The sequence below is a fragment of the Hemiscyllium ocellatum genome, chromosome X (genome assembly GCF_020745735.1).
Source record: "Hemiscyllium ocellatum isolate sHemOce1 chromosome X, sHemOce1.pat.X.cur, whole genome shotgun sequence".
NCBI classification, from domain to species: Eukaryota; Metazoa; Chordata; class Chondrichthyes; order Orectolobiformes; family Hemiscylliidae; genus Hemiscyllium; species Hemiscyllium ocellatum.
In genome coordinates this window covers 16,314,476-16,337,835 of record NC_083453.1, presented here as the reverse complement: position 1 = coordinate 16,337,835, position 23,360 = coordinate 16,314,476, and the positions used below count along the sequence as shown (strand labels likewise).

Sequence of the window (23,360 nt, the reverse complement as noted above, 5' to 3'; positions counted from 1 at the left end):
AGTTTTGGATTCCTTGTCTATTTACCCTGTCCATGCCTTCCATGATCTTGTAAATCTCTAAGGTCAGCCCTCAGCCTCTGCTCCAGGTGAAAAATCTGAGCCTGTTCAGCTTCTCCTGATGACTCAACCTCTCCAGTCCCAGCAACATCCTTGTAAATCTTTTCTGCACTCTCAACTTTAAGAACATCCTCCCTATAGAAGAGCAACCAGAATTATGTGCAGTATTCTGAAAGTGGCCTCTCCAATGTCCTGAACAACAGGAACACAACGTACCAACTCCTATACTCAATGTTCTGACCAATTAAGGAAGTGTGCCAAATGCCACCTTCACCAACCGGTGTACCTATGACTCCGCTTTCGAGGAACTATGCACCTGCACTCCTAGGTCTTTTTGTTTGCCAACACTCCCTAGGGCCCTGCCATTAAGTATATAAGTCCTGCCCTGGTTTGTCCTGCTAAAATGCAACACTTCACATTTATCTAAATTAAACTCCATCTGCACTCCTCAGCCCATTGGCCCATCTGATCAAGGTCCTATTGTACTGTAAGGTAACCTTCTTCACTGTCCGCTACACCACCTATTTTGGTGTTCAAAGTTAAAAATCACACAACACCAGGTTATAGTCCAACAGGTTTAATTGGAAGCACACTAGCTTTCGGAGCGACGCTCCTTCATCAGGTTTCGTAACACAGAATTTATACGAAAGCTAATGTGCTTCCAATTAAACCTGTTGGACTATAACCTGGTGTTGTGTGATTTTTAACTTTGTACACCCCAGTCCAACACCGACATCTCCAAATCATATTTTGGTGTTATCTGCAAACTTACTAACCTTGCCTCCAATATTCACATCCTAAACATTTATATAAATGATGAAAAGCAGCGGACCCAACACCGATCCTTGTGATACACCGCTGGTCACAGGCCTCCAGTCCGAAAGCAACCATCTATCTCCATCCCCTGTCTCCTGTCTTCAAGCCAATTTTGTATCCAATTAGCTGGCTCTCTTTCCCCCCCACCCCCCGCCCCCAGATCCCATATGATTTAACTTTACTAACTAGTTTACCGTATGAAACTTGTCGAATGCTTTGCTGAAGCCCGTATAGACAGTATCTACTACTCATCCTACAAAAATCTTCTTTGTCACCTCTTTTTAAAAAAAAAGCTTCAGTTAAATTGAATGGCACAGTGGTTAATACTGCTGCCTCATAGCACCAAGGACCTGGGTTTGATTCCACTCTCTGGCAACTGTGTGGAGTTTGCACGTTCTCCCTGTGTCTCTGTGGGTTTCCTCCAGGTGCTCCAGTTTCCTCCCACAGTCCAAAGATGCGCAGGTTAGGTAAATTGGCCGTGCTAAATTGGAAATGCAGGGTTACAGAGATAGATTAGGGGGCGTGTCTGGATGGGAATGTGCTTTTTGGAGGTGGGGGGCAGGAGGCAGAGGGCAGAGGAGGGGGAAGTGGGGGGTTGGTGTGGACTTAATAGGCTGAATGGCCTGCTTCCACAGTGTAAGGACTCCATGTACTCCAGTGAGACACAATTTCCCATGCACAAAGCCATATTGACTATTGCTAATCAGTCCTTGCCTTTCCAAATGTATATAAATCCCATCCCTGGAATCCTCTCCAAAACCTTACCTATCACTGACGTCAGACTCACTAGTCTATAGTTCCCTGGCTTTTCTTTACAGTCTTTCTTAAATAATAGCACCACATTTGTCCTGCCAAACAGGTTTAATTGGAAGCACATTAGCTTTTGTATAAATTCTGTGTTACGAAACCTGATGAAGAAGCATCGCTCCGAAAGCTAGGCCACAAACTTCTGTTGTGGGCAAAGTCTTAGAGAGAATTGTAAGAGATTTATGAACATCTGGATAGGAATAATGTGATCAAGGATGGTCAGCATGGTTTTGTGAAGGACAGGTCGTGCCTCACAAACCTTATTGAATTCTTTTGAGAAGGTGACTTAGACGAGGGTAAAGCAGTAGATGTGGTGTATATGGATTTTAGTAAGGCGTTTGATAAGGTTCCCCATGGTAGGCTACTGCAAAAAAAAATACGGAGATGTGGCATTGAGGGTGCGTTGGAGGTTTGGATTAGGAATTGGCTGACTGGAAGAAGACAGAGGGTAATAGTTGATGGTAAAGGTTCATCTTGGAGTATTGTGTGCAGTTTTGATCGCCATACTATGGGAAGGATGTGGAGGCACTGGAAAGGATGCAGAGGAGGTTTACCAGGATGTTGCCTGGCATGGTAGGAAGATCGTATGAGGAAAGGCTGAGGCACTTGGGGCTGTTTTCATTGGAGAAAAGAAGGTTTAGGGGTGACTTGATAGAGGTGTACAAGATGATTAGGGGTTTAGATAGAGTTGACCATGAGAACCTTTTTCCACGTATGGAGTCAGATATTACGAGGGGGCATAGCTTTAAATTAAGGGGTGGTAGGTATAGGACAGATGTTAGGGGTAGATTCTTTACTCAGTGAGTCGTGAGTTCATGGAATGCCCTGCCAGTAGCAGTGGTGGACTCTCCCTCTTTATGGCATTTAAACGGGCATTGGATAGGCATATGGAGGATAGTGGGCTAGTGTAGGTTAGGTGGGCTTGGATCGGCGCAACATCGAGGGCCAAAGGGCCTGTACTGGGCTGTATTTTTCTATGTGCTATGTTCTATCAGCTAACTTCCAGTCTTCTGGCATCTCACCATTTGTTTTCAATGATCTAACTATCTCGGCAAGGGGTCTAGTAATCTCTTTCCTAGCTTCCCACAAAGTTCTGGGAAATACCTGATTAATTCCTGGGGATTTGCGTATCTTTATGCGTTTTAAGACCTTCAGCACCACTTCTTCTGTAAGTGGAGGCAGGATAGAAGTGGAGTGGAGGAGGGAAAGCACAATGTGCAGTGAATAAACTTGGGATTTGAATTTAGCTCTCTGTTAAACGGTAAACTAGGCTGCATGAAGTTTATTTCACCTTAATTGAAAATAACCAGGGAGGAGGATTGAGTTTGTAGTGACATTTTGGGAGGTGTCTACAGTTATGCAAGAGATCTGAAGAAGCCATACCTGGAGATGTGCTGGTAGCACTGTGATATGCAGGAGTGGATCCACCTGTGGAAATCCACTGACTGAACCATGGAGGAAGGTGGCATGATTGACCATGTTGAATGTTTGAGAGAATGAGGAGAGGAGGCATGAGGGTCACAGAGGCTATTGTTGGCAAGTTTGACCAGAGGCGTATTGGTATTCTGGGCAGAGTGGAAATCAGAAAAAAAGGGAATTTGACAGAAAAATTTGGGAGAAGTCCAATGAAGTGTCTTGCATAAGGAAGGGAAGTCAGAAACTGGGTGACAGTTGAAGGGAATGGATGGATCCAGGGTGGACATTTTATGAAAAAAGGATGATGATGACAGTTTTGAATGGAAGATAGTGCCTAGGTAGAGGGAGTTAGAAACCAAGTTGTTGTCTACTGGGACCAAAAATGGTTACTTTGTCAGCAATTGGATGGGGTGGGAATGTGTAATGGATCAGTTGATGACAATGCTGTGTGATTGAATCATACAGAGTAGCAGATACCTAGTTTCAGCTTGGGCAATAATATGGTTTATTTTGACAATGGAGGGGAAAGTAACCATTCACTCATTTCTCTTGATTACCTAATAATAACCTCTGTTAGAAAAAGCATTGCATATTGAAGCTGAACTTGATTGTGGTTCTCCTACAACTAACAAGCTTGTTGTGGTTCTGCTCGCCGAGCTGGAAGTTTTTGCTGCAAACGTTTCGTTCCCTGGCTAGGGAACATCATCAGTGCTGTTGGAGCCTCGTGTGAAGCGCTGCTTTGATGTTTCTTCCGGTATTTATATTGGTTTGTTCTTGCCGCTTCCGGGTGTCAGTTTCAGCTGCAGTGATTTGTATGTGGGGTCCAAGTCGATGTGTCTGTTGATGGATGTTCTTGCCGTTTCCAGGTGTCAGTTTCAGCTGTAGTGGTTTGTATATGGTGTCCAGGTCAATGTGTCTGTTGATGGAGTTTGGGGATGAATGCCATGCTTCTAGGAATTCTCTGGCTGTTCTCTGTCTGGCTTGTCCTATGATAGTGGTGTTTTCCCAGTCAAATTCATGTTGCTGGTTGTCTGAGTGTATGGCTACTAGAGATAGCTGGTCGTGTCGTTTTGTGGCTAGCTGATGTTCATGGATGCGGATTGTTAGCTGTCTTCCTGTTTGTCCTATATAGTGTTTTGTGCAGTCCTTGCATGGTATTTTGTAAACTACGTTAGTTTGGCTCATGCTGGGTATTGGGTCCTTTGTTCTAGTGAGTTGTTGTCTGAGCGTGGATGTTGGCTTGTGTGCTGTTATGAGTCCTAAGGGTCGCAGTAGTCTGGCGGTCAGTTCTGAGACGCTCCTGACGTATGGTAGAGTGGCTAGTCCTTTTGGTTGTGGCATGTCCTCGTTCCTCGGTCTATCTCTTAGGCATCTGGTGATAAAGTTGCGTGGGTATCCGTTTTAAGCGAATACCTTGTATAGATGTTCCTCTTCCTCTTTTCGCAGTTCTGGTGTACTGCAGTGTGTTGTGGCCCTTTTGAATAGTGTCCTGATGCAGCTTCGTTTGTGTGTGTTGGGGTGGTTACTTTCATAGTTTAAGACTTGGTCTGTGTGTGTTGGTTTCCTGTGTACCCTTGTGGTGAATTCTCCGTTGGGTGTTCTCTCTACTAACACGTCTAGGAATGGGAGTTGGCTATCCTTTTCCTCTTCTCGTGTGAATCGGATTCCTGTGAGTGTGGCGTTGATGATTCGGTGTGTTTTTTCTATATCTGTGTTTTTGATGATTACAAAGGTGTCATCAACATATCTGATCCAGAGTTTGGGTTGGATTTGTGGTATGGCTGTATGTTCTAACCTTTGCATAACTGCCTCTGCTATGAGTCCCGAGATTGGTGATCCCATGGGTGTTCCGTTGATTTGTTCGTATATCTGATTGTTGAATGTAAAGTGTGTGGTGAGGCACAGGTCCAGTAGTTTAAGTATGCCGTCCTTGTTGATAGGTTCGGCCTCCTGTGTTCTGTTATGTATGTCCAGTAGGTTGGCTATTGTTTCTCTGGCTAGGGTTTTGTCAATTGAAGTGAACAGTGCCGTCACGTCGAATGATACCATGGTTTCTTCTTTGTCTATGTGTGTATTCCTGATGATGTCCAAGAATTCCTGTGTTGATTGTATGGAGTGTTTGGATCCGCTGACTAGGTGTTTCAGTTTTTGTTGTAGTTCTTTGGCCAGTTTGTATGCTGGTGTCCCTGGTAGTGATACTATGGGTCTGAGTGGGTAGTCCATAGAATCTGGGGGTGTTGTTGCTTTCAGGTTTCATTCTTTGCTGGTCCGCTTTGGTTATCTGTCCGTTTTTTTGTAGATTCCTTAGTGTGTTGTTTATTCTATTGGTGAGTTGTGGTGTGGGGTCGGAATCCTTCATTTGGTAGGTGTTGGTGTCTGCGAGTAGTTGTTGTGCTTTACTGATGTAGTCTGATTTATCTAGGATGACCGTCATTCTGCCTTTATCTGCCAGTAGTATGATTATGTTTTTGTCATTTTTCAGTGCTTCCCTCTCCTTGGTGTTGAGGTTATGTGTTTGTCGTTTTCTTATCATCATGGGTACTACCGTTTGTCTCACTGTTTGTTGTGTCTCTTCTGTCAGTCATCAGGAATACACACATAGACAAAGAAGAAACCATGGTATCATTCGACGTGACGGCACTGTTCACTTCAATTGACAAAACCCTAGCCAGAGAAACAATAGCCAACCTACTGGACATACATAACAGAACACAGGAGGCCGAACCTATCAACAAGGACGGCATACTTAAACTACTGGACCTGTGCCTCACCACACACTTTACATTCAACAATCAGATATACGAACAAATCAACGGAACACCCATGGGATCACCAATCTCGGGACTCATAGCAGGGGCAGTTATGCAAAGGTTAGAACATACAGCCATACCACAAATCCAACCCAAACTCTGGATCAGATATGTTGATGACACCTTTGTAATCATCAAAAACACAGATATAGAAAAAACACACCGAATCATCAACGCCACACTCACAGGAATCCGATTCACACGAGAAGAGGAAAAGGATAGCCAACTCCCATTCCTAGACGTGTTAGTAGAGAGAACACCCAACGGAGAATTCACCACAAGGGTACACAGGAAACCAACACACACAGACCAAGTCTTAAACTATGAAAGTAACCACCCCAACACACACAAACGAAGCTGCATCAGGGCACTATTCAAAAGGGCCACAACACACTGCAGTACACCAGAACTGCGAAAAGAGGAAGAGGAACATCTATACAAGGTATTCGCCAAAAACGGATACCCACGCAACTTTATCACCAGATGCCTAAGAGATAGACCGAGGAACGAGGACATGCCACAACCAAAAGGACTAGCCACTCTACCATACGTCAGGAGCGTCTCAGAACTGACCGCCAGACTACTGCGACCCTTAGGACTCATAACAGCACACAAGCCAACATCCACGCTCAGACAACAACTCACTAGAACAAAGGACCCAATACCCAGCATGAGCCAAACTAACGTAGTTTACAAAATACCATGCAAGGACTGCACAAAACACTATATAGGACAAACAGGAAGACAGCTAACAATCCGCATCCATGAACATCAGCTAGCCACAAAACGACACGACCAGCTATCTCTAGTAGCCATACACTCAGACAACCAGCAACATGAAGTTGACTGGGAAAACACCACTATCATAGGACAAGACAGACAGAGAACAGCCAGAGAATTCCTAGAAGCATGGCATTCATCCCCAAACTCCATCAACAGACACATTGACCTGGACACCATATACAAACCACTACAGCTGAAACTGACACCCGGAAACGGCAAGAACATCCATCAACAGACACATCGACCTGGACCCCACATACAAATCACTGCAGCTGAAACTGACACCCGGAAGCGGCAAGAACAAACCAATATAAATACCGGAAGAAACATCAAAGCAGCGCTTCACACGAGGCTCCAACAGCACTGATGATGTTCCCTAGCCAGGGAACGAAACGTTTGCAGCAAAAACTTCCAGCTCGGCGAGCAGAACCACAACAACGGATACCCGAGCTACAAATCTTCAATCAGATTTTACTAACAAGCTTGCTGAACCCCATTTTCTTTGTTTTTGTGTGATAGATAGCACTTAGAGTCAGATCTGGCAACAAATTAATCCTGAGTTGTAGAGTCGCTCTTGAATTCAGTGATCCTAAGATGCTTTTCATCCTTTTGAATAGCAAAATGTAGTATAAAATGTTGTGCTCCTTTAAAGGGTTAATCATGGCATTCATCAAACTTTGACAAAATAAGTGAAAGAGGGGAAAAATACAACTCTGTATAAAATGTGACCATAGTTGGAAACCTCTAGATTTAAATATGGCCACAGTGGATTTTTAAGTCCCAAAAAGGCCAGTTATTCTGGCACAAAGACGTGATGATTTTTAAATCGCTTAGTAAACAGTTGAACATGAGAGAATAGGTGTAGAATGGATTTGACTGTTCTTTTAATCTGTTTTTTATTTAAGGAGAGCATGCAAACACACATGCCAGTTTTTTTTTTAAACAGTGCTGACAAACATGTGCTATGAATGCAGTTTATACAAAATGGGGACAGATTCAACAGTTTGTCTTCTCCCCTGCGAGAGTAGCAGTGATTTAGTAACAACTTACCAGATGTCTGTTTTCGGCAGGTATGTTAGCTTACTTGCAGCCCAAGCTAAAACTGTTGTCCACTGCAATGATCCAAGCTGATGGTATTGCTGGATAAGTCAGATCCGAGAATGAAATCCGGCTTGATGGATCATGTTTTGTTTTGTAGACTAGAATTGCAGATAACGCCAGGATGAAGCTATTATACACCTGAGCCAAAACATTAAGTAACATCTTTAGACTTAAAACTCCACACTTCTAATCTGGGACTAACACTAACTCTTGACTTCAAGGTAATCTAGTTTTACTATATCCTTCCCTTCTCAGGAGCACAGGTCTACACAGCCATCTTCGTCCAAGGACTTCACAGGACTGCTCAAAATTCAAAGTAAAACTTCTTTTTTTTTAAAAAAAAGTTCTCTAAGCTATAGGTATTTCCCTTAAGCTTTAATAAAAAATCTCTCCCAATCTTCTAAACTAGAGTTTGTATATCTTGCTTGGTCCGAAAATCCTGCCAATGTAGACAAAAACCTATTCATTCTCAAGCTAGGCCTCCGATTGTTTTGAAGGAAAACTCCATAGATATAGAAAAATTTGCAAGTTAATTATTCAAATACAGAGAAAACCACATGTTGCTAATTCAAAACCAGAAACTCAAATGTATAATAAATGGTATTAATAGCAAATATATAAATGACAGTCTATATCACACCTGGAAAGAGTGACACAGCAGTAAACAGTCTTCCTAGTATGAGTAACAATTACCTGTTCATGATTATATTTATTTAACCCTCAGCCGGCCATCATCTCCACATTATGCTCCACCTCTTGAACCTCCCTGTTTTTGCCAGATGTGCAGGTGAGTCGTGAGGACATGCATGTCAGTAGATACTTTTCTTGCATTTGTTTAATAATGCATTCCTTGCATGGAAGTAGTTAAGATACTTTATGCAAACCATAGAGCAAATGTAAAATCAAATTGGAAAATCTATAATTGAAAATATTTATAGACCATCTCTGTTTCACATTCAATTATCTGTCAAATGTAAATCGGATTAGTAGCTTCTATTGAACTTTGAAACTTGGGGCTGGTGAGGGGTAAATAGAACATTGTCAACCTAAAGTTAATAAATTGTCATTATGACCTGAAGTCAAAAGCCTCCACTCTCCAATATTGGATATTGAATGAACTATTTGTACAAAGAAAATCTTTTGGCAATTATCTTGATGCAGTCTGTTCTTTATTTTACTTTTTGGGATTATTTTTGACCTGGGTCGTGAGCTACAATCAAAAATGTGAGTACTAGGAAATATTGAGTCCTTAAATTTCTCGGTGGCTGTGACAGAGGTACTTTACCTTTCAGTCTAACAACTTAAATTGGTAAATGAGACTGCTGCTACGACCAGAAACTCCAGTGTTTTGCAGGCAAAAGACCAACATCCTCTCTCGTAACCCTCATATACTAGTGATGGATATTCTGTGTTGTGCTTTGTTTTCTGATCAATATTATACCTGTGCATGCTGTTGAAGGTACAGTGGCAAGAATCAGTCATATTTCAGAACAACTTCATGTAAAAGTGTGCTAATGCAGTTGATTTTGCACTCTGGAATCTGTTTGTAATTTAAATGGGATGGCTTTCATAATACTAGGAGCCTTGGCCAATATTACTGAACCATTCTTCACTAGATCCTTTGATATTAATACAGAATTGAGTGGTATTATAGTTGAGAATGCTTTCAAGTGTTGTTGAAGTGCTTAGCTGCTCTGTGATTTAGTCTTGAAATGGAAGTAATAGTAAGTGCATCAAATGCTACAATAAATTTATAGTTAATTGCAATTTGACATTTATTGAAGTATAAGTATCCTGTTAAAGAAAATTAGTCAAGAGTTGTACAGAAACAGACTCTTCAGTCCAACTAGTCCATACTAAATTAATCTAGTCCCATTTGCCAGCATTTGGCCCATATCCCTCTGAACCCTTTCTATTCATGTACCCATCCAGGTGCCTTTTAAATGTAGTTGGAGTAGTACCAGCTTCCACCACTTCCTCTGGCAGCTCATCCAATACATGCACCACCCTCTGCTTGGAAAAAGTTGCACCTTAGATCCCTTTTTAAATCTTGCTCTCTCATCTTTTAACCCAAGACCTCCTAGTTTTGTACTCCCTCACCCTGTGAAAAACACCTTGTCTATTCACCCTGTCCATGATTTTATAAATTTCTAGAAGGTCACCACTCAGGTTCCAACACTCCAGGGAGAATAGCCCCAGCCTATTCAGTCTCTCCCTATAGCTCAAACCATCCGACCCTGGCAACATCCTTGTAAGTCTTTTCTGAACCCTTTCAAGTTTCATAACATCCTTCCTAAAGCAAGGAGACCAAAATTGCACGCAGTATTCACTTGCTGGCACTGAGAAACTTCGATTATCTAGTTTTATCAAAGGATAACGTGGAAAGTCTGAAGATAGCCCATAATTGCTTACCACAAACTTGGGTGCACTGGTCATGAAACAAATGCCTGATCTGGTGCTTGATTTGTATTTTCATACTGTAGACACAATTACGATTTGTTGATTTCTCCTCATCCTTTAGAATACCAACAGTGCTGGTTGCAAATAAGAGGGATCTTTCTAAACAAAGGTATGTAGTTTTCTTTGCTCAGCAGCAAGGCTTCACATAAAATAAGGCCAGACAAATATGATTTTAATTATCTCTTGAGCTATAGTAATGTGAGGGGGGGAAAAAAAAGAGAATACGTTCCTACAATATGTTTAGAATTCGCCTTTTTAATCCAACAATTTAAAACAAGGCTGTAATTGATCTAGTTCTAGGGAATGAATGAGGGACGTAGGGAAATATTCAAGGTTTGTGAGAAAATTTGTAGCTCGGGTGCTCGTTGTTGTGGTTCTGTTCGCCGAGCTGGGAATTTGTGTTGCAGACGTTTCGTCCCCTGTCTAGGTGACATCCTCGGTACTTGGGAGCCTCCCGTGAAGCGCTTCTATGATGTTTCCTCCGGCATTTGTAGTGGTTTGAATCTGCCGCTTCCGGTTGTCAGTTCCAGCTGTCCGTAGCAGTGGTCGGTATATTGGGTTCAGGTCGATGTGTTTATTGATTGAATCTGTGGATGAGTGCTATGCCTCTAGGAATTCCCTGGCGGTTCTCTGTTTGGCTTGTCCTATAATGCTAGTGTTGTCCCAGTTGAATTCATGTTGCTTGTCATCTGCGTGTGTGGCTACTAAGGATAGCTGGTTGTGTCGTTTCGTGGCTAGTTGGTGTTCATGGATGCGGATCGTTAGCTGTCTTCCTGTTTGTCCTATGTAGTGTTTTGTGCAGTCCTTGCATGGGATTTTGTACACTACATTGGTTTTGCTCATGCTGGGTATCAGGTCCTTCGTTCTGGTGAGTTGTTGTCTGAGAGTGGCTGTTGGATTGTGTGCTGTTATGAGTCACAGTGGTCGCAGCAGTCTGGCTGTCAGTTCGGGAATGCTCTTGATGTATGGTAGTGTGGCTAATCCTTTGGGTTGCGGCATGTCCTCATTCCGTTGTCTTTCCCTTAGGCATCTGTTGATGAAATTGCGCGGGTATCCGTTTTTGGCGAATACATTGTATGGGTGTCCTTCCTCTTTTTGCAGTTCTGGTGTACTGCAGTGAGTTGTGGCCCTTTTGAATAGTGTCAAGATGCAACTTCTTTTGTGTGTTGGGGCAGTTGCTTTCGTAGTTCAGGACTTGATCTGTGTGTGTGGCTTTCCTATATACCTTTGTATACCAAACATCCCACTCAGACCCATAGTATCACTACTAGGGACACCATCACACAAACTGGCTAAAGAACTACAGCAGAAACTGAAACACCTGATCAGTGGATCCAGACATTCTGTACAATCAACACAGGAATTCTTGGACATCATCAGAAATATATACATAGACAAGGAAGAAACCATGGTCTCATTCGATGTAACGGCACTGTTCACCTCTATCGACAAAACCCTAGCCAGAGAAACAATAGCCAACCTGCTGGATATACAGAACAGACAACAGGACGTTGAACCTATCAACAAAGACGGCATACTCAAACTACTGAACCTGTGCCTCACAACACACTTCACATTCAACAACAAATCAACGGCACACCCATGGGCTCACCCATCTCTGGACTCATAGCAGAAGCGGTAATGCAAAGATTAGAACAAACAGTCTTACCGCAAATTCAACCCAAACTCTGGGTCAGACATGTGGATGGCACCTTTGTAATCATTAAAAACACAGAAATAGAGAACACACACTGGATCATCAACGCCACACTCACAGGAATCCGATTCACTAGACAGGAAGAAAAAGACAACCAACTCCCATTCCTAGACGTGATGGTACAGAGAACACCGAATGGAGAATTCACCACAAAGGTATACAGGAAAGCCACACTCACCGACCAAGCAACCACCCCCACACACACAAAAGAAGTTGCATCAAGACACTATTCAAAAGGGCCACAACACACTGCAGTACACCAGAACTGCAAAAAGAGGAAGAAGAACACCTATACAATGTATTCGCGCAATTTCATCAACAGATGTCTAAGAGAAAGACAACGGAATGAGGACATGCCGCAACCCAAAGGACTAGCCACACTACCATACATCAAGAGCATTCCCGAACTGACAGCCAGATGACTGCGACCACTAGGACTCATAACAGCATACAAACCAACAGCCACTCTCAGACAGCAACTCACCAGGACAAAGGACCCGATACCCAGCATGAGCAAAACCAATGTAGTGTACAAAATCCCATGCAAGGACTGCACAAAACACTACATAGGACAAACAGGAAGACAGCTAACGATCCGCATCCATGAACACCAACTAGCCACAAAACAACACGACCAGCTATCCTTAGTAGCCACACACGCAGATGACAAGCAACATGAATTCGACTGGGACAACACTACTATTATAGGACAAGCCAAACAGAGAACAGCCAGGGAATTCCTAGAGGCATGGCACTCATCCACAGATTCTATCAACAAACACATCGACCTGGACCCAATATACCGACCACTGCAACGGACAGCTGGAACTGACAACCGGAAGCAGCAGATTCAAACTACTATAAATACTGGAGGAAAGATCACAGAAGCGCTTCACAGGAGGCTCCCAAGCACTGAGGATGTCACCTAGACAGGGGACGAAACGTCTGCAACACAAATTCCCAGCTCGGTGAACAGAACCACAACAGTAGGGAAATATCTCAAAAATTGAAAAGAAAGTTGGAGAATAGTGAGATATGATGATGTTAGAAGAGGGAAAACTTAAAGAAAACAATTGATTAATAAGGTGGTATGGAAGACATTGAGGAAAAATAGTAAAGGAATTTGAAGCAAGAGGGATGAGGACATTACCCACATATTGTGTCACCCATTTAGTAAACTGGATCAACTAGTTAGCCGGTTTATAATGAGACAGCAGGTTGGAAACTGCATATTGTGCATGGAATGTCTTGCCTGCAGATTCTCCCAAATCCCCCTCCATCTACAAAATGCAAGTCATGGAATACTTTCCCCTTGTCTGCAACAATGTTTGAAGCTCAACATCAAGCACGATAAAGCAGTCCTCTTGATTGTCTCCCCACTCCCTTCACCACTGGCACATACTAGTTGCAGTGTGTACCATCTGCAAGATGCATTGCAGCAACCTGTCATGCCACCTTTGCTAGCACTTTCCCAACCCGTGACCTCTACCACATCAAGGAACAAGCTTAACAGATCCATGGGAACACCACTGTCTGCAGGTTCCCTCCATGCCATAAATCATCCTGACTTTGAATTCAATCGCTGTTCCTTCATTATTGCTGGCTCCAAGTGGTCCCTACTTAAGAGCATTGTGGGGATACCTTCATCTGGTCTGCAGCAGTGTGAGGTTGACAACTTGCCACCAAGTTGAAGATAAGTAAGGATGGATTAAAAATGCTATAATCCAATTATTAATATCTTGTCATAATGCCCAGAGCCTGGGAATTAATTGAAACCATTGTAAAAATAAATCTCATGGTGGGTGAAGTAACAGATGTATAATGAATATTCTACCTCATTTTCTTTGAACAAAGTGTGAGATTTTTTTAAAAAACACATTGGCTATATGATGAGATGGAACAATCAAATATGACAGGATAGTAACACCTTTTAATAAGAAAACTTGCAGAATCTCTAAATCAAAATAAGCATCAGACCTGAAGCTATGGATTCTGAAATAGAGGCAAGTCCAGAGTAGAAATAATAGAGGCTCTGACTACAATCTTTTAAATGTCCTTGGATATGCAAACTTTGCAATTGGACTGAAAGTTTGCCAGTGTCATGTCGCTGCCACGAAGAGATAAACCAGGTAACTAGATCTTTTCAACCTAACTATGTTGATGGAGAAGCTTGGTAGAGTCCCTACAGGATGAAATTTGTGGTAGTCTAAAAAGACATTGCTTATCCATAATTAACCAATGTGGAATTGTTGTAGGCCAATCAATTGTGATAAGTTTGTTTAAAGAAATTAGTCTGTATTGTGAAAGGAATTAAGTTATGTATAAAAGCAAATTGCTGCAGATACTGAAAATACGAAACAAACACTGAGAATGCTGGAGAAACTCTAAGTTTGGCAGCATCTGTGGAGAGAGAAACTGAGTTAATGTTTGGAGTCTGGTATGTCATCTTCAAAATTTCAGACTGTTATGTACTTTGAAAAGGTGTTAGATGACTCCTAGAAAACTTCCTAAAATTAAGGTACACAGTAGTAAATGGAATGTGACAGCATTAATAGGAAGTTGTTAAAGAATGGAACATGGAAAGCATAGTTAATGGATTCAAAAGAAAAATATTGCAGATGTTTAAAAAGTAACGTCGAGACAGAAAATGCTGCAAATATTCAGCAGGTCTTGTAACATCAATGGAGCATAGTTCACTTTTCAGATGAATGTTCTAATGAAGAGTCCCGGTTAAAAGATTGAGCCATTTTGGATGCCTTATTTCAGAAAAGTTGTGAAGACTATGGAGTGTGCAAATGAGATTCACTGTCCATTCTTTCAACCTATTGCTCCTGAAACCTGCTACCAAGAAATGGGGGCTCCTTTCATTTCAACAAAGGTTAAGATGGGGGGACATGAAATAAAATTACTGAGCTCTGAAGGTTATATTTATGCACTGGTAAAAGTAGAAATTTAACATAATAACACAGAAAAAAGTTGGTGGGGGGGCTAGAAGTTAAGGTAAAATGCCCGAACAGAAGCTGCTGGTATCAGAATAACTTTAAAACAGTTACATTCTGGGGGAAAACATTTTTGCTGACGTTTTATTTGAGTTTGACAGTTCTGCTTTCTTCTTGTACAATTTAAGTGACTTGAAGTCACTTTAGAGTTCTCTGAACTCTTAAGACATTTGTAGCTTTGCACTTCATGAGGGATTCCTTTTGATGTAAGAACTGTCGGTGAAAGGAGAGCAGAATTAATGGACACCTGCTTGCAGGGAACTTTAACCTCCCAACTGAGTTTATTATCCCTGAACAACATATCTGCAACTCTCTGAGGAGCAGTCCATATGAAGACTTCAATTCTCTAAAGAGGTTGTGTAACCTGCAACCAACTGCCACAGGGGTGCAGCATTACTTATTGCAATCAAGGTCTCTGCAGCCCTGAATGTCTTTGTCTTTGTCTCAGATGACTACCAGAGGGAATATCTGTAACATCAGGCGAACTGAAGCTACTATTTGGCAGGTGATTGATGCCTTGGAGCAACACTTTCCCTTGCTTCACTTGACTTTTAGAAATAGCAGAATGGAGTTCGGGGATTTTCATAAAATATAAGATTTCCCCAAGTCCAGAACTGCACTCATGCTGACATGTGGGCTGTTCCATGCAAACTCCAGCTTTTGGGAATTATGAAGGCTTCCATTCCATTAATGTGCGATTGATACATATGATCACCAACAGCCCGTCATCCTGGTCTATGCTCACATTCCTCATAACTAGTAAGTGCAAGGTCATGCACTTGGGTCAATAATGTGGGAAGGTGAACTATTATCTTAATGGGGAGAGACTGCGGGGTGCTCTGGTGCAGAGGAATTGAGGTGTACTAGTTCATGAATCACAGAAGACTAGCATGCAGGTACAGCAGATAACCAAGAAAGTGAATAGAATGTTGGCTTTTATAGCTAAAGGAACAGAATGTAAAGGTAAGGAAGTATTGTTGCAACTATACAAGGCAATGGTGAGACCACACCTGGAGTATTGTGCACAGTTTTGGTCCCCTTCATATGAGGCAAGATATAGAGGCATTGGAGGCAGTTCTGAGGAGGTTCACTAGATTGATCCCAGAGATGAAGTGTTTGTTGTATGAAGAGAGATTGAACAGTTTATAATCTCTGGAATTTAGAAGAATGATATGGGAGATCAAATTTTAGATCTTCAAGATGATAACAAATGTGGATACAATAGACTTGGGGCGGATGCTTCCTCTTGTAGGGCATTCTAGGATGAGAGGTCATAGCCTTAGGATAAGGGGTAACAAATTTAAAACAGAGTTGAGGAGAAACTACTTCTCCCAAAGGGTTGTGAATCTGTGGAATTCACTACCCCAAAGTGTGGTGGATGCTGGGACAGTGAGTAAATTTAAGGAGGAGTTTGACAGATTTTTTTTTGATTGGTTGAAGGAATATGGAGAGAAGGCAGGAAAATGAGGGTGAGGAGCATTTCAGTAATGATCGAATGGAGGAGCAGACTCCAATGAGCCGAATGGCCTAATTCTGCTCCTATATTTCATGAACTATTCTAATGCTTTGTATCTTATCCTAATCTTTCTCCATGACTGATTCTGCTCAGCAAATGAAAGACTAACAACTTGAGACAAGGGCTATTTCTTGCACACTTCGCTCATGATTACTCCTAGTAATCCATACTATGATCAGGTCCACATGTCAATTATAGCCCTCATTGAGCAGGTTATTGATGCCCTCTAGCTACAATTCTGTAGCTGGATGTATTTTGTTGGTTTTCAAGGTTTGCAGAAAGATATGTAGCCCGGGTACCAGTTGCCGTGGTTGTGGGTATGTTTGCCGAACTGGGAAGTCGATTTGCAGACACTTCGTCCCCTGTCTGGGTGACATCCTCAGTGCTTTGGAACCTCCTGTGAAGTGCTGCGGCACTGTCTCTTCTGGGATTTATTTGGTTCCGTTCCTGCTTTGGTTTCCGATTGTTCGTTGTAGTGGCCGGTATATTGAGTCTAAGTCAATGTGTTTGCTGATGGAGTCCATGGATGAGTGTTATGCCTCTAGAAATTCTCTGGCTATCCTCTGTTTTGTTTGTCCTATGATCATTGTGTTGTCCCAGTCGAATTTGTGGCCCCTGTCATCTGTGTGTATGGCTACTAGGGACAGCTAGTTGTGGCACTTAGTGGCTCATTATTGTGCGTGGATGTGGATTGTTAGTTGTCTGCCTGTTTGCCCTGTATTTTGTGCAGTCTTTGTATTGTTTTCTTGTAAATTACATTTGTCTTGCAGATGATGGGTATGAGGTCTTTTTGTTCTGGGGAGTTGTTGGTTTCTCACCCAAATCTGTTCAGTATTGTGCGAGTTTGATGTAAGCTGCATTACTGAAGAGCAACAATGTGCATCTTTAAAGAAGGACATGTTGGAATGGACACAAACAACATGGGGACTGAACTTTGTAAGCAAACATGAACACACCGGACCTCAAATAATTGGCTGCAAATGGTCACTTTATATGGTTGCCTACAACTGTAACTCTATAAGAGCAATATGTAATGATACTCTTAGCCATTTAGACTGGGAACTTCTCTGGTTTTATTGTTTGATCTGCATTGAGTTAGCAGGGGTTGGAGTATGTACAGCTGACATTTTATGTTTCTATGATTAGGGAAAGACAGAATCAGCCCAGGTTCCTGATAGCTCCGAAACAAACCTTGTTGATCCGTGTGCATGCACGGGCTCAAGGTGACTTGCCTGTGTGTGTTCTTTTCCTTTGCTCCAGCACAGTTTCCTTTGAGTCCATGTGTGAATAATCCGTTATATTGATTGTGCACAGTTCAACATGTTCAGTGGTCAGTCTTTGGGAAAAGAGGGTTGATATTTTGGAGGTGGGGAAGTAAATACTTGCAACTGACATTCAAATCTGTGTCTTTTATTTTCTTCACATAAACATGATGTGCTTTTAGAGCAAAACTTTGAATGAAGTCTATTTTGAAATAAAATTGTATAGATCTATGTTGGTCTGTACTCCTGTTTCCATAGGGTGGTGCAGACCGAAGAAGGGAAGAAGCTTGCAGATTCCTGGGGGGCTGCTTTCTTGGAATCCTCAGCAAAACAGAATGATGTAAGTGACTAGGGAGAAAAAAATTGATAACCTACATGTTCTTATTCCCAAAGGAAACAATATAGTACCAGGTTAGTTACAGTGTTTAATTCTAAAACTGATTTTATGCAAGAGTTGTTTTAATTTGGATTCTCAGATTCCAGATTATGGTCTGTGAACTGTTCCCCATATTTGCTTTACCTGTTACCCTGGGACAGGGTAGACTCACAAGAAAAGCTATGTTCTAGAATCCTAACTTAAACCAATATTAGTTAAAGCTGTAATTTGGCTGTCTAAATTTGTTGCACCAGGATGATATTAGTAGTGTGGCTTAATTTTTTAAATGACTGCTAATCCAAGTGTCACTGCTGCCAAATATGTTATACAAAGTGTTAGTGCAACATTGCAGACAAAATTTAAATGCAGTGGGGAAACTGGAGTGTGGTGCACTACACATGGTAAAACTTCTGCAACGTAGATGCAGAAATGCGAATGGGGGGTGGCACGGTAGCTTAGCACTGCCACCTTACAGCACCAGGGACCTGGGTTCGATTCCACTCTTGGGTGACTGTGCAAACTCCACACAGACGTTCTCCCAGTGTTTGCATGGGTTTTCTCTAAGTGCTCCAGTTTCCCCTCTCAGTCCAAAGATGTGCAGATTAGGGTGGATTGGCCATGCTAAATTGCTCATAGTGTCCAGGGAAGTGCAGGCTAAGTGGATTAGCCATGGGAATTGCAAGGCTACAGGGATAGGGTAGGTGGAGTAGGTCTGAATGGGATGCTCTTTGGTGGTTGGTGTTGATTTGACGGGCCAAAAGGCCTGCTGCCACACTGGAGGGACTCTATGATTTTAGATGTAATACGCGTCTCCCTGTACATCCCTTTTTTTTAAAAAATTAAACAATGTATTTTGTTTACCCATGTTGATGTGTTGTTTATAGGATAAAATGAAACTAAGAACTGCGGATGCTGGAAATCTGAAACGAAACCAGACATTGCTGGAGAAACTTAGCAGGTCTGACAGCACTTGTGGGGTGGGGGGGGAGGGGTGTGGTTTGTGGGGAGAGAAAGTAAGTGAATAGGTGGACACTGAGCCCAGAGAGAGACAGTTAGGCAGACAAAGGATGATGGTAAGCCAGTGACCTGCTGCGCTTTTCCAGCAATACATTTTCAGCTCTGATCTCCAGCATCTGCAGACCTCACTTTCTCCAGCCAGTGAGAAAGAAAAGTTGATAATGGGAATTATAGTTGAAAATGTGTTGGCAGTGCTGAAAACAAGCCATATCATGACTGACAGGGCCTGGGGTGTGGGGGTTGGGTAAAGGACATAGAGAGAGAGAGAGCAAGAATGTATTCTCCTCTACTTTGTGGATACCAGACACAGACTGGGTGACCACTTTGTGGAACACTTACATTCTGTCCACAAAAATGACCCTGAGTTCTGGTTGCCTGCCACTGTAATACATGATCATGTTCCCTGGCCAACATTTCTCTCTTTTTGGTCTACTGCAGTGCTTCAGTGAGGCCTAGCACAAGCTGTAAGAACATTATTTCATTTTCCACTTGGGGACCCTGCAGCCTTCAGGACTCAATATAGAGTTCAACAAGTTTAGAGCCTCAACAACTTCCTTTGTTATTTACCCACTCTGGGCCTGTCATGACATGCTGTGCTTTCAGCACAGCTAACCCATTTTCACCTACTATAGTCCCCATTGTCAGCTTTACTTTATCCCCAGCTCACCATTATTCATCCATTTGTCTCCCTAACTGTGTTTCTCTTGCTCTCTGTGGGCTCTGTCCCCATACGACCTTTTCCAAGCTAATAACTGTTCTGAAGAAGGGTCGCTGGATCCAAAACATGGAATCTGCTTTCTCTCCACAGATGCTGCCAGATCTGCTGAGTTTCTCTGGCAATTTCTGCTTTTACATCATTTATAGGACGTCTCTTGAGTACAGAACTTCCTGAAGGGAGCTGAAGAAAGACTGCATTTAAAACAGTTGGCTGTTTGTAACTATGATTGCTTGATATTGAGGGCAAATGTTAAAAATTTCTTGCACCAAAATGAATTGGTGTTAGATTTTGGTAGTTTTGCAGCATCACTGTTTATAGGTGTGAAATGGCCAAAAACCCATAACTGTTCCTGCACTGATCATGTGCAGTTCAAAACATGGGCTTTGGATGTGGACCAGGAGCACATTACTGAGAGCTATGGACTAACTTTTAAATGGAATGGTGGGGCCAGTCTTTCATTGTCCTCTGTTCTTCATCTATATGTTATAGTACTCAAATACTTAGCTTTGAGAGTATGCCTCAAAGTATTGAATATTATTGAATTGCTTCTCTTTCAGACTACAGTACAAATCTTCAAAATGATGATCCAAGAAATTGAAAAAGCCGACGGATGTACACAAGACAGGAAATGTGATATGATGTAGAGTGGTTTGTGGAAATGACATTTTTCTGGATAGCAAAGAAGAGAGGCACCTATGAATTTGTTTTCAAGTCTAACTGTTTGGCAAATGATTACCCTATAGTCAAATTGCTAGCACAGAGGTCCCCTACAACTGTTTTGCACTAATCAACTTATTGGTCCATTAGTCCTATATTGGTTATTTGTGCCTTTTGTTTTAGTTTGTACTAGTTCTGGATTCCAAAATATTTCAAAAGAGGAGAAGAAAGGAAGGAGACCTACCAATGTTGCATTGTAGAAGTCATTATAAAGCAGTTTTATTCAGGAATGTATTCATCAATTGACTACTACAATCTGCAACATATGGTTCCTGATGGAGGGTGTCACTCTTTTTTGTAGTCTTTTTAGCTTTATTAAGGATTGCCACTACTGGAATACAATGGTTGCAGTCTCTTATGAGGTGAATTAATTTTTTCTGACGGACTCTTTAATGTTTGCATTTTGTGCTGCCTATACGATCACAAGTTTTGTGATCGGGTAAAATTTAGATTGTAATAGCTAAGTGTTGGACTGCTGAAATCCTTGTACGCACTTACTAAAATTGATTATAAATCCAGCTATTCAACTGAAATAGCCAAAACAAAACAAAGTGCATTTTGTAATGTGTTTGTTACTAAAGCTGCCAATTATAACCCCTCCAATTATATATTTTTACTTTTGATTTAGAATAATGCTGAAGCCTCTTTTTGAAATGGGTCTTTTTCCGCTGACTGATCTTTGGTAAGAAGCACTTGATTTGAAGCCACTTTTCCCATCCTTCCTACTAAAGTAAGCTTTTGACTGAATTTGAACAAAGGTAATACCAAGAAAATGCTGCTCTTCGAGATAGATAGTAACCTGCTTTAAGCTGAATTATGCTGCAATGTGAATTTTATTTGCAAAGGAAGGATAGGTTGTTGCAAAACATTTTGGTGTATATTTAGATCAAATGTAAAGTTTAGGAAGTTTGTTTTTTGTTAACTTGAATAAAGCTGAGTTACTTATTTAAATGGTAAACTCTGGCACACAGGATGCAAGACTAATGACCATGATCCAATCATAGTGTGCAGGAGCGATTGTAATTTCTGACTAATGAAGATTTTTTTTATATTTGTATTTAAGATTTACTTATAATTTTTGAAGTTGTTTGGTATTGTTTTTGATATTTCTTTACTAAGCAATTGGTTGAATCATTGCACATAATGACATATTTTGTGTCTGTTATGCAGTAACTGAGTGAGTGTCACAGAGCAGCCAGGCTTTACCAGTACAACTGGAGAGATTTCTCTCCAATAATTTAACTGTTAGGTGACCTCCCTGTTGTTTAATTTATGCAATCATCTTGTGGAATAAAGATTTTCCAATAAATTTAAGTAAACCAGAAATTCCATTTTTTTTGTTTGTAAAGGGGTTTCACCTCCCTGTTGTTTCTATTTGGTCAGAAGCAACTTAATGTTATGCTGTTAACTCTCAGAAATTATATAACATTGAACTTCAGTGGGTGAATTGTATTTTCTTCTTGTGCCCTTCTGACTATTGATGCTGTATTGGTATTCTGGTGAAGCTCATCTGTTTGATGACTTGTCTTGTGCAGTTAAATTCATAAGAGTAAAATATTGTTTTCTTAAATGGGGGCCAAATTTATATGGATGTACTTGTTCACATTGCTGTTGATGCTGTGCCTTTGAATTGTTTGCTTTTGCTTAATCTGACCTCTTGTCTTGTGCCCTCCATAGCTATCATTTGGATCCTGAAATGTTGGCTGATTGAATGTATGGTTTATCACTTAACTGCACTTCTTTTGTAGTCAGCATATTTCTTGTCTAGATCATTTGCTTTTGTGTTGGATTACCTGTTGGATTGACTTGTTTTTGTGAAATTTTCAGTTTAAAAAAAAGCGGTTGTGAAGTATTATGTGGAACAATTTTGTAGAATTTGCTTGTTTTGATTTATTAAAATATTGTGGAATCTTCTATCACGTAAATTTTCTTGAACAACATTTAAAACAAGGAAATTGTTTGAAGTAGCCTCAGATCTAAGAGCTTAGAATATCAAATTTTACCAACAGTTGTTTAGACTGACCATTTTTCTGCTGAAGCAACGACATAATATGTACCTTACACTGTAATGAGTGCTTTTTCTACCATAAAGCTTCCATGGGTGGACACACTCTCCTCAGCAGCAAGTGTGAGAAGTGTTTCTTCAATTCTAGTTCCACTTCCCTTCTCCGAGGGTGTTGGCAGGTAAGGTGTGCACAGGCTTTTGCTCCTTTTTATTTTGAAAAAGATATGTGGAAATATCTGTGGATGACTTTTTGATACTAGATATTAATTTGATAAAGGCTTACAATTTGAATCCACAGCCTGTTGGTACATTAACCTGGGTGGCATATAAAATATTATTTTAAACCAAGTCTGCTTTGAACTTTGGAAATTGTAACAATTCTACATAACTGTAGTAACAAGAATGGAAGAGAAGGAAGTGAATGACTTTGTCCCTTCAAACAAGTTAGTTTTAGATGGCAAATGCTTGATTTAGGGTTTGATATTGCCACAACTGAGTAATTCTAATAAATATTTTAGAAAGAAAGCTAATCTTACTGCAGGGTTGTGGTGTCAAGTTTTTAACAAAGTGGCTTCCAGAAGTCCCATGACTGGCACCACACCCAAGAAGACAGGCAGACTGATGTGATTTCAGTATCAACCACTAAGAGAGACATTTCAAATTGATTTAACCCTTAGACAACATAATGCTTCAAAAGATGAGAGTATTCAAAACTCATGAGAAAACAAGAGACTGGAAGGACACCACTGAAAATTCCAACATAATTGGCTTTGCTTTGTGGAA

At 41.3% G+C, this 23,360-nt stretch overlaps 1 protein-coding gene across 1 annotated transcript in view; it reads left to right on the top strand.

Annotated features, from left to right (window-relative positions):
- The window catches only part of LOC132805802 (GTP-binding protein Rheb-like), a 35,557-nt gene extending 15,058 nt beyond the window's left edge, over nucleotides 1-20,499 (top strand). The window contains exons 6-8 of the mRNA XM_060821077.1: nucleotides 10,312-10,359; nucleotides 18,003-18,084; nucleotides 20,413-20,499. Coding sequence (XP_060677060.1) covers nucleotides 10,312-10,359; nucleotides 18,003-18,084; nucleotides 20,413-20,499 — 217 coding nt within the window. The remainder of the gene's footprint in view (nucleotides 1-10,311; nucleotides 10,360-18,002; nucleotides 18,085-20,412) is intronic.
- Nucleotides 20,500-23,360: the final 2,861 nt, after the last annotated feature.